This window comes from Diuraphis noxia, unplaced genomic scaffold (genome assembly GCF_037042655.1).
Source record: "Diuraphis noxia isolate RWA-SAM2 unplaced genomic scaffold, SU_Dnox_SAM2 contig0004, whole genome shotgun sequence".
Taxonomy (NCBI): domain Eukaryota; kingdom Metazoa; phylum Arthropoda; class Insecta; order Hemiptera; family Aphididae; genus Diuraphis; species Diuraphis noxia.
This window is the reverse complement of record NW_028301714.1, coordinates 69,281,961-69,295,066: the sequence shown is the minus strand read 5'-3', so window position 1 is coordinate 69,295,066 and position 13,106 is coordinate 69,281,961. Positions and strand designations below refer to the sequence as shown.

Below are 13,106 nucleotides of genomic sequence, written 5' to 3'. Positions count from 1 at the left end.
TTTATAATTAATTTGTTCATATTTGTTATATAACTCTCTATCAACACCACAAGTATGTGCTTAAAGGCGGTTGATATTTTTGTTAAAAAAAAAAATTTTAAAAATACAAGTTTCACGCGCAATAATCCGTCTATTTGGACATTTCTTAAAAACCAAAATTAATAAAATATATTATAACTTCATAAATGGATAAGGATTTTTTATAATATTATCATAAAATTGTTTCCATTATCTGTAAACATTTAGTCGGATTTAAATATTATGAAATTCATATATTTAGCATGATTTCCATGATTTTGGAAAAAAATTGGTACTGATGTTATAATACTTGGTAATGCAACTGTCTCGACTCATGGCTGTGATAAAAGAAACGTTAGGCGTACCTATAACAATAAACATAACTCAAACATTTTAATCTAAAATATTAATAGACAGTATAGGGACAGTATATAAGGACTCTCGATATGAAGGAAATATATCCATACAATGGAAAATAATAATAGTCCCAGACAACCTTTAGTCTATACCTAATCTATATATTTTTGTCCTCATATAGCGGGAATATCAGATGGTATCAAACGATCCTTTATATGGAGGTTTACTATATATTACAGACAAAAATAGTAAGAAATAATTATTTGTTAATAAATAATATTGTATTCGGTATTGATGTATAATACATGTTAAAAAAATGTTTATTGCCTTATTGGAAGTTCATTAAAATTTAATACGGCTATACTTGTATAATTAACAATAATTAATAATCATATGTTAATCGATAATCTTGTTTTATCCACTATTTATGATGCGTGTATAATTTCCTTAAAAATATCATTAGAAAAATCTAAGATAAAAATAATCCACAAACGTTGGCTGGCAACTAAAAATATTCTTTTCATGCGATCTTCAGCAGAATACGAGCTCGCAAAAGATACGAAAACGAAAACCACTCCGTATAATCAAAATGGTGGTGTGAATATAGTATATTATACTTATACATAATGTGTTCACGGACTAAATAAAAAAAAAAATATCGTACACTGCAAAAAGACAATATCACGCGGGCGTTCCATTAAAAGGCACTATATATAAGTAATGTTTTTCTATATTTCACAGAAGAGCGAAAATGGCATTTAATTTTATGCGCTTATTCTTATGGATGCAATACGTAGTACATCACTTGGTTTTTTGGTAAACATTTAGCACTTATTAAATAATACTTACTCTGAAATGTTGATGAAAATTTATTTGATTTGATCATTACGACTTAAAGAAAAATATAATTTCAAAAAATATTAAACCAGCTAAAAGCTCAATTTTCGGTAATCAAAAATTTTGCGCCTTTTAATTCGTTCGGCCATCACAATAGGCACCGTATTGATGTTTCCGTTTTGCGTGATGAATGACGTAAGTACACCAATACGTATAATCGTGGTAATTATTATGCTATTAAGTTTTTACGCAATCATCGAGGTACAATTTAATAATGTTATACGCAAATCTATATAGCTACCTACCCCAAATATAACATTATTATGTAAGTCAAACGCGTTTGCGTCTTTACACTATATATTAGGTACTATACTGGTCGCACGCGGTGTACGCACAATATTATATAGTATTATATTATTATTATATTTCATAAACGGACCCGAAGGCCTGCACGCGTGTGATGCGTATGAATGGGGAAAAAATTAATATATATTTTGAAAAAGAGCACTTTTTATACGACGCACGTCTACGCGAAAATTAGATCACGATAATTAAACGCGAGAGGCGACCCTCGTTTTAATCAAATTTCAACAATATTACTCTTTCACACACACACACACACAGACGTAATACGAGATATATTATCTGTAGTACACAATGATTATTATCGTTATTCGTCGGACAGAATAAACGCTGCAGCCTACACCACTGACACTGCCTACGCGCTTACGAATGCGTATAAATTAGACTCGTGATATTTATTATAATTGTCGTGTGAAGTATACATTTAAACGGAAAATAATGTTCCGGTTTGTTATCGGACGATCGGATACGCTTTTACGTCGCACGAAAATCAGATGAAATGTAAAAAACAAGTGTCCCTGGAGGAAAAAAAACATCCAGTTGAATACAATATTATATCGGAAACAAAAATATCTAAAAATAAAATATAATAAACTAATAGATTGTCGATATTTGTAAATGTTTTAGAAATATCACGAAAGTACCTATATGATGTAATACGCGCGATAACAATAACTGCAGCAGCTATTATTTGCCTTGAGGTTGTCGACGTTGTTTTTCAAATGTGTGCATAATAAGCCGTCGTATATTCTTATAAAAAAATGTGTTAGCAGAAAAAAGTTGCATGTAGTTTGAAATTATTACGGTATATATTGTGGTTGATATTTGGAAAAAAAATATTTTTATTTTAATCTAGAAAAAAGGGTAAAATACATAAGTTTTTCATAATACACAAAATATGTATACCAATAATATAAGTACTATTAATAATTGAACGTTAGTTTATTGGTCCATGACTTGTTGAAAATTTAGTTGCAAATCGAATACACACACATATATTATATATATAAAACATTATTTTAAGCCAAATATAATTATTTATTTTTACGTAAAATTATTTATTGTACAAAGTTTACTAAGCATCAGTGGCGTATATAAGGTGGCCTAGTTGGCTGCAGCCCCCCCCCTCGAAATTACATTCGTCACTGTTAAATATATAATAGGCGGCTATAGGTGATAGATAAGCGTTTCTCAAATCAATTTTTGCTTGGTCGCGAACATTTTTTTGAATTATTACACCTCATTATTAAAAGTTCATTAGTAAAAATATACTATATAATTACCTATAAAACCTATAAAATACCAAATACTTAATACAAAATTTTAACATATTTATATGATATAAATTTTGTTTTTTACTACTTTTTGAAAAGTGAAACCATATGGGTCGCGAAAGATTTCTCGGGAAAATTTAGGTTGTAGTACTAAAAAAATTGAGAACCACTGTGCTAGATAATTTTGTTGTTGCTATATATATATATATATAATATATATCATAGCCCTTCGCAAAAATTATTTCTATATACGCCACTGCTAACCATATTCGACTATACTAATATAAGACCTTATAATCATATTATAGACGTATCACAATAACACGAATTTATTTGGTCACCGTCGGATTCTCGTAATCCGAACACTAAAATAATGTTATGGTATGATATATGCTTATCCCACAAGCCACCACACCGTATCAGACTTTTTGAAACATAGCACATAATATAATAACATATTTTTGTGGTCACAGTCGTCAGTCAGTCAGATTCTTGTTGATCACACATTATTGAGATCACGCAGTCATTTACCATGGTAATAATTATTACACCGTACTCGTGGTTATATACAGCTGATATTAGAGTAACCGTTACGATACGGTTTAAACAACGAAAGTATGGTGTTATATAGGTACCTTTATATTTTCCATACACTTTGTGGCGAAAACACATAATTTATACTATACTCGAAAAAGTCGTAGAGTGTATAGAGTAGGTAGTGACTTAATAATTACCAATGGCGATTTGTGGACGACCCTTTTCAAAGTCCGAATTTTTCCGCCTCGTCTCTCTACGTATATCATCATCAGGGCCGCGTGCGCGCACACAAACACACAGCATTATTATTATTACTATTATTAGTATTATCATTATAATACTATCCAGACTCGTCGTAAATTGTAAGTGGTTTTTACGGCTTGTAGTGGCCGGAGATACGCGTGATTGTGGCCTATGTAAGAGTCACGAGATATATCCGTAAAAATTCGCTTATCTGTATAACGCACAGTCGAAACTACCCGGGAAGGGTACACCCGCAACCCCATCCAAAAATACCAACCCACCCCCTCCTCGCCATGCTGCCACTAACCGACCCCCGGGCGTGTAGAAATCAAGCACTAGACGCTTAAACGGTCCCTCGGGCCAGACTCTAATGGTCAATTGCGGTCGAATGACGTCGAAGCTCAAATACATAATATATAAGACGGTATACGTATATATGTATATATACACCTAAACATGTATATTATTACAGGTTACTGACTTTATCAATGACGACCTATAACCACGATCGGGTGACACACACACAATATATATTGTTGGTAAGTCAAGTTTCCCCGTGGTAACCTATACGGTCGATGGTCGTTAAAAGCGATAACATTTTATACTAACGCGCGAGTGCTAAGGCAAATAACGTAATCTCAATTTTAGATATCGTTCAAGTTACCCATTCCAATATTGTATCAAAAGACAGAATTTATAATATTAACAATTTGCAAAAAAAAAAAAAATGTATAATGTTATTGTAATGTATTTCGTATAAATATAATGCAAACTGGATGTATAGATCGATAATATATGTTGTCCCATGGAATTTTTGATTTCAACAAACAAATTCAATTTGTTTTCAAATCAAGTCTAACACGTCATAGTTGCTTTCAATAGAATTGGATGACATAGTTTAATTATTTTCAAACGATGTCGACACAACGAACCTAATATTTATTGTTTATTGACGTACATTTATTGTGATTTATAAAAAACGATTATTTTTTAATTTTTAGTCATAATCGAAGACAGTCATAATAATATTATTATATAATATATATTTATATTACATATACGGCATAATAATATGTGTGTTCAATTCGTCGAAACGGAAATTAATTATCGTCACGTTCTGACTATTATTGTAGTCGAAAGAATGATATGTTTGTTTATATCATTGTATAATACAGGGCGGTTCAAAAAAGAATGCATCGATTTACCAGCATAGCAGGGATCTGTGGTACAATGTCTGAATCTTTCAGATATGGTCTCACAGAAAGGAGTCCCATTGATGATCTCGGGGTTCAGAAATTGAGATGCTAGTCCTAGTCACCTGCAGCATGACCTATATCCAGCGTTGTTGGTAATGCAGGTGATTTAAAAATCTGAGGGGGGGGGGGCTGCAGCCCCTCAACTCTCCTCCTGGCTACGCCACTGTAGAGACCAATGTATGAAGGAGTTCGAATACTGATATTGTCCATGTTACGAGAGTGCAGGTGGTTAGGTTAGGTTAGGTTAGAATTGAACATTAAAAGGAACGTCATAATTAATGAAATATATTTTCTTTTTCTGTGCCATTTTTTAACACTGAGTTACGATCATTCAAAATCGGGGCGTCGTTTTTGAAACGCTCTGTACAGCATATATTAGCTGGTGTCATTATTATTATTGTTTTTACTTCGTGTGTGTGTGATGTGTGTCTCGTTGCAGCGGACATCGAATATATTATAACACTTGAGAATATCGCGTTTACATGTACAATACACAATACATTGTTATAGGTACGTGTAAATCAGTCATTGGTATACATAATTGGTCATTCGCACTCAGTCAACGTTCCGATTTCGAACAATATTTATTTTTTTAACGTTATTACTACACGTTGTACCTGTACCCATAGACGTGCGTGCGCGTGTGATTGTATACACTATACAGACTAAGTAAACGCAATGTTAAATAATTAAATTGGACGTGATTGGCGGACGTTCCGAATATTCATCTTTTCGAATACATAAAATAGGTTTAATTATTATTTATATAAGCGAGACGGTGAGCGGAAAAACAAATACGAACGACGTCGACGAAACGCGACAAGAAAAACAATCGCGACATATCATTCACATGGTTCAGCCGGTTAAAACAATACGAGTAGATGCTAAGAGAAAATTGTTCTGGTATTGAATTAACGAACAGAGATGAAAAACAATAGTGAACCTTATACACGATTCCTTTAAAACCGGCCAAAATAATAAATGATGGCAAATTTTTGAAATATAATAATAAGACATATTATTATAAAGGATAAATGTAAAAAAAACACGATAATCTTTAATTGTCTTATATTGCGATATAATATAATTTACTTATATACATATTATACTCACGAGGAGCGTGCATATACTCTATGGAAGCATCTAACCTAACGTATACCACGTATACCACTTGTACATTACCGTCGGACGTATAATTTAAACATAGTATATTATAAAATGTCTCTGGGGTTGGGTTTGTGGCACATTCGATAAGTAAACGACTCGGCAGTTATACATATTATATTATATATAGCTGATAAGTGAATGCATTTTATATCGAAGAATCGTCGTAGTTGGCTCTGCACCGGGGGCCGTGTCTCCACGAGTCAAAATATAATATATACACATTGTACAGACTACAGAAAACACACACAGAGAGTGTAAAAAGGAGGGCGAGCGGGCGCGGTGTTTCCTGGTCGTGCGTGGCGTGTCTCCGCAATTAATTTCGTATTCCCCGAGTACACACACGCGTCACCGGCATACACGACTACGACCGCGACAACCGTGGGGGGTGACGTCATTTATATCCGTACAATCGATATTTGTGCGTATGCCCGAGACCCGAAACCCCTTTTCCGCGCTAAGGTTTTTTGACAAACTCGACAACAACATACGCGAGAGTGCATATATATTATATATATATACATGTATTAGATTGCAGCGGTGCAGTGTTATAGAGAGAATAAGAGTCTCGGCGAGGATTATATAGAGCTGCGGCGGATAGGGACGACTGGCGACTGCAGCGGCGACATCAGACAGGCGAAAGTATCGGTGCGGTCGGGGGAGGGAGAGGGGCGAACAAAAAAAAAAAAAAAAAAGATAGAAAATAGAAAACAATAAACCCCCGATGCTAAACGCGAAAACCAAATTCGGTTTTAAAAAGGGTCACGTTCGAAGGGCAGCCCACCCTAATTTCGGTGTATATGATTTCTTTGTGCGGTGTCGCTACACGGCTACACAGACACACAGGGCGGACACGCGCGCATTGCATATATACATATATAGCGGCGGGGGCGAACGTGGCAGTGTATATAGTGTGTATATTACAACTTATCATTATTATTATTATATATGTGAGATAAAGCGGAGAGCGTTCCCGAGGCAGTCGATTAAAAAATAACGACGGAATCATGCTAGGAATTCAATTTCGCGACCGTCCAGTCGTTGCGGCGAAAATGGAAAACAAATAGTAAAAAAATGATATTATAAAGAACCTCGTTATATATTTTATAATCGACCTCCGCCGCCGGACCCCTCACTATATAATATACAATACACATATTATTATACACTATTATCTCGTTATATTTTCTTATTCTATAATGTTATACTATTGTGTTACAACGAAGTTGTTGACTTATTTCTCTTTACCCGTTTCCAGCCATACTGTATATGTAACCCTCGAAAACAGCTCATGTATGGTCTTTAATATAATACTATATGTGTGTTTGTGCGGCCACCAATAATAAACGTGCGCAAAAAAAATAAAAATATAAAATGTATAAAACTGGCCAAATTCTTTTATCCGAGCTAACGCTGGTCCTGCAGTTATAATAGTGCGATATATGGTCTACAATTGAGCTACCACGTATTATGTACATATACCTCGTGGTCCATACCTATATATCATGATGGCGTGTGCCTATATACACGAGGAGTAAATAATGTCGAGAAAACTAGCCGACTGCCGTTTCCATACACACACACACACACACACACACACACACACATGCAAACATAAAATATAAAGGGAAAAATATGCCATAAATTCACGGTACAGGTAGGTACCTCCAGGTAACCACAAATATATAAATGTATGGCCGAATAACATATTATGATAAAATAATAAAAACGAAAAAACGCGTCATATTTCGTTTCGTATTTAAAGCTAAAACATAATAATAAATCACTTTTAGAAACGCACGTGTATTTTATAATATTTTCGGTATCTACAACGAACGATTTTAATTTTTGCTACGAAACCGTAGAAAAAAAAATTCGTGAGGGTCAAAATATGTACTTAATATTATAGGCCATTTATATTATAATTTACGACTCCTTATAAGTTATTACAACTGAACGTAACGTTAATATTATTAATTACATATAATACATAGTAATTCGGTAAGTTGGTTAGATAAATCTATGTAGAATAACCTAACCTATGTCTAAAGTATCAAAATATATAGCCGGTGGGGAAGGATATAGGAAGGGGTAATCAATAGCTATAGTACACGTAACAATTAAAAAATAATTATTTGGATAAAATATTACCGATATCAATTACGATTCTTCGAAAATATAACATTATAATACAACCATCATCTGGTGGTATCATTACCACCTTATTAATTGATACATTTGATGTGTTTCATACGTCTAAAACGCGTATGTGATTGTTTTCATCATGACAAAACAAATAGGTATGATCACAGATTTTTGATACGCTTCCCTGCTCCTCACTTCACCACAGAAATTGGTGGGGGACTTTCACCTCTTTTCATTTGTTGCTGTTCTGCTGGTATACCACTGATAGTGATTGATGGTTATCAAATATATTCTAATATGTATTATTTATATCATGACAAAATAAATAACAATAAAATTATTACAAAATTCAAATTCTTACAAATTAATCACGGATCCTTGGTAATCAAATGACAAAAGACGAAAATCAATTATCATCCATGCATTTAAGTGGTATAGACAACGCTTTAGGCGCCATAAAGTATAAGCCAATCAAAAGACGCGGTAGGCTCCCACTCTGTTCTGCGCAGACTGAACAAAATTCAGTTTGTTGTGATCATACCTATTTATTTCGTCATGGTTTTCATGTGAAAAAAAACGTTGACTTACTTCGTAGGAGTTTGCCACAGAATGTCGGTCTTGTTTCAATTGCTCAAACTTGGATTTGTATTGAAGCAATGACCGTACGGTTTCTTCCATTCTGTAAAAATATAAAACAATAATATTATGAAATTTATTATAATATAGTATACTAGTAAACATATATAATATATGTGAAAATAAATGTATATACAACAAAGTCGATAAGACAATACACGCGCAGTCACGTCGTCTGCAGAGAAGTTTATAATTTTTTCGGTCTATATATCGTATAAACATATAAAATATATACAGACTGTATAATATATTATATACACGGCACAGCGGACTGCACAAAATGGAAAATACCCAATGGAAGTGTTTTTCACACAGACCTCGGCGCGGGTTATATCGAGAGTATATATATTGTTTACAACCTCGACGAAATCGTTGGAGGAGAAAATTGAGAAGAAATTGAAAACGCATAAAAAAAAAAACGAACCCGTAGAGTTATATTATTATATACAGTGGTGACGGTGCTATAGTAAAGTAAAAAAAGAAAAAATAATAATAAATAAAAGTACGGGATGACTATGGGAATACATAATAACATATAAAATCGTTGGGTTAAACGCACATGTATGTATAATATACCAGCGTTATTTATTAAAACGGTACCGGGGTGGCGGTATCGCGTATACGCATAATATATAATATATAATATTAAATTTATATCTATATGCGAGGTATACAGCCGCCGTCGGACGTGGGTACGCGATGATCGTTTCTCTCTTTTTCGAGGGAAACGTAAAAATGTGCAGCATAGTGTGCAGCATAATGGTTATATTATATTACAATATACGATAGATGCCGACTCTTATAATTCAGGAGGGGTGGACGAGAAAATATAAGAAGTCGGAAAAAAAGACCTGTTTCATTTTTCGCACCCTCGTAGTAGGTACGCACGGCGATATTATTTAATAATAATAATAAAAAAATATTCGATTTGTTGAAGTATACAAGTCCCCCGCAAAAGAGGCGACTTCGACTCGTTCAAAATATGCGATATAAATATTTATCGGCTGCTTCGAGAAGGTAAGTTTATATTATTATTGTACACGTGGATATTATGGCCGTATATATCATTCGCGCATCGTCTGTTTACCTGCACCAAATTATCGTCCATCAATATTCTGTACAATAAAAGAGTATAAGAAATGGTATTACATGATGTGTGATAATTAATATTATATAGAGAATGAATGATTTAGGCAGTGGCGCAACCAAGGGGGGTGTATTGGGTGTCTGGACACCCCCCCCCCCCCCTTGAACCGTATAATAGGAAATTTATATTTAATTATATTCAATAACCATTGAAAAAAAATGTTCAATCTTTTTTAAAATCTAAATCTAGTGTTATAATTTATAACTGATAAATGTTACTAAGTCTTTTGTCCATAGTTTATCGATAATTACTATAAGTTATATGTAACTTTAATCTAAATATACGTGTCACCTACTCACGTGATATAAATTGTTAATAAAATATATTTTAGTTAATAAAACGTTGGACGCCAGTATAGTGTATTCAGAAATAATTATGGCGGTGGTTTGATTCAAATCATTTGAATAAAATAATATAATAGGTAAATATTTAATAGTGGTCGTGACGACTGTCACTTGTACAAATTATACTAACAAATTTGGAAATGAATTGGGGAAATACTGTATACGCAACTGGCGGTCGACCCCCTTGAAAAAATCAAAACTTTTAAAACTTAAAAATAAATATAATACACATACCTACATAATTATTTTGAGTTCAAATTTTGACAAAATTCATCAAAAATTGAATCCTATAACATTACATTTATACTTTGTATTATTATTATTATTATTATTATTATTATATCTATGCGATATTCGGAAATTTAATATTATATGTGAATATTATATAGAGATGACCAAAGTTAGAAAAAAACATGCGCTTTGGGTGTTCACCTTTTTTCATTTCTATTGTTAAATAATGTTGATGTGATAATGATCCTAATGATCCTAACCTACCCGAAAATCGAACTATGCGTAATTATTGTCTTACAAAATAGGTTAAAATTAACAATGGTGATGCGCAAACGACAATTGGCGGATATTATGTCGTACGAAAGGTCTGCTGCGTATCGGTGAGACCTCATGATATTATCATATTATACAAATTTTTATAACAATAATGTAATATCGAAAAACCGTTTCACGTTTGTACCTATACATATTACATGTATTATAAAAGTTTAACGTAAACGTCAAAAGCGCATCATCATTTGCGCAACATCGAATATTATTATAAATCGCGCATAACCCTTTTAGAGATATATACATATATGCAGCTAATCGAAAATATTCAATTATTAAGTATAATAATATAATAATAAAATATTTTCGTCGCGATAATTCGATATACAGGCTTTGACGAGGGCGCCGTCGCCGCCTTGGCAAACGGCTCATTAAAATCTGTGAGTCATGTTTTTGCAAATCCCCTCGTCGCAACACCGCTTATTATCGCATATAATTATATTTACTGTCATTCATGCAGGCTACACACACGCACACACACACATCGCAGTATTGTGCATATAAGTATAAATCATTAACGGACCCGCCGGGCGAATTGTTTAATATATATATTTTTTTTTTTAGGACATGCCATATGTTTTTAATTTCGCAATGCAAAAAATCTGACGTGTCACGGATGTACTACGGTAGTATACCTATATATATACCACTGTATACCTGCACTTAAATATCTAAAGTCAATATATTTAAGTGCATCTAGATTATAGACCTATGGATACCATTCCACACTATATATGATAGTATCAGTATTGGTATTATATTATAATATTATTCGAATTTTTTAACACCTCTTATCGTCACCGTTTAGTTTTGATACAATTAATCAATATTATATGTCTTAAAATCTAATAGATTTGTTGAACACAAAAAGGTTCAGGTAGATAGCGAGATAAAATAATACTCATTACTCATTTCTAGTTTATAAATGTATGATACGCTACCTTCCATCGAAACCATAATTTCTACGTCAAATAATTATTCGAATGGAATATTATAGCAAATAATAGCGACATCGACATAACAATGACAATTTTATAGATGAATGGTTCGGCGTAATACTAAAAATGCATGTTATAAAATATGTATACCTATAGGTATCGATTTAAAGTGCCGCACTCAAATTTTTGAAGTTTTATGTAAAATAGCCAATTACTAAATGGATCACTAAATTAGTTACTAAACAGTGTTGTTACTTATCGCAACTGAGAATAGAGATGGGATTTCGTATTTCTAGCGCTTTAAAAGTTGTAAATATCAACTATATTTAATACCTCCTTAAACATAGCAAAGTATTTAAAATTGAAAATAAATTTTAAAAAGTCAAGGCATTTTAAATTTCCTTTCTTTGTGATTTAAAAAAAATATAAATAAGTCTTGTCTGCTTCTTAAAAACATTATGGAAATCGTAAACCACCATATATTACAATACCTACAGGTATTAATCATGAATATTATATACTTACCTATCTATAATTCTACAAGTAGAATAAATGAAAAACACATCATTTGCGACTATCAAATAGAATGCAATAACAATAAAAAGGTTCGTACGGTATCAATTCGAATGAAAATTTTTCTAAAATCTCTCAATTTATTTTATTGTTAAAACGTATCATTGCAAGACATCATTCAAATAGGTAAACGGTATAATAAAATTGTGTGAGGATTAAATTTTTAATTTTACAAACAATAATACACGAAATCGTCTCGAGAATTATCACTTGTAACTAAAATCTCCGCCCGCTTGTGCGCTATTATTTACCTACACTTTATCATGGACGGACACGATTCGAAAGACCTCTTTTCGCGTGTATATAGAAAACCACAGACGCTCCGGCGGCGGTCTGCCGATGATTATTACGCGCGCGCCATAAAAAGAAAAAAAATACATTCGCAGTAAGTAATAATAATATACAATATTTAAGGACACCCTTTTTCGGCGATTTAAGATTTCTATTATTATCATCATCATCACAATCGTTGAAGCCACCGACGACGTCACTGCCACCGTACCGTGATTATAACCGTACGGTAATAATTATTATATTATTATTATTATTATTATTATGGTATAATAATGGAGTCAAAAACGACGGCGTTAATTATCGGTTATTATAATCGAATTTGTGATGGGTAGAGGTGTACTTGGACCATGCCAAAGTACAAAAGTATCTATATCTACCTATTATACGAGAAAGTATATATTGCCGGATCGAGTAAATAA

General features: G+C 32.8%; 1 protein-coding gene across 4 annotated transcripts in view; it reads right to left on the bottom strand.

The window, feature by feature from the left end:
* Positions 1-13,106, bottom strand: part of LOC107164470 (uncharacterized) — a 273,824-nt gene that overhangs the window by 46,575 nt on the left and 214,143 nt on the right. For all 4 annotated transcript variants that reach the window (XM_015512307.2, XM_015512310.2, XM_015512308.2 and 1 more), the window contains one exon: positions 8,783-8,873. In XM_015512307.2, the coding sequence (XP_015367793.2) occupies positions 8,783-8,873 (91 nt within the window). The remainder of the gene's footprint in view (positions 1-8,782; positions 8,874-13,106) is intronic.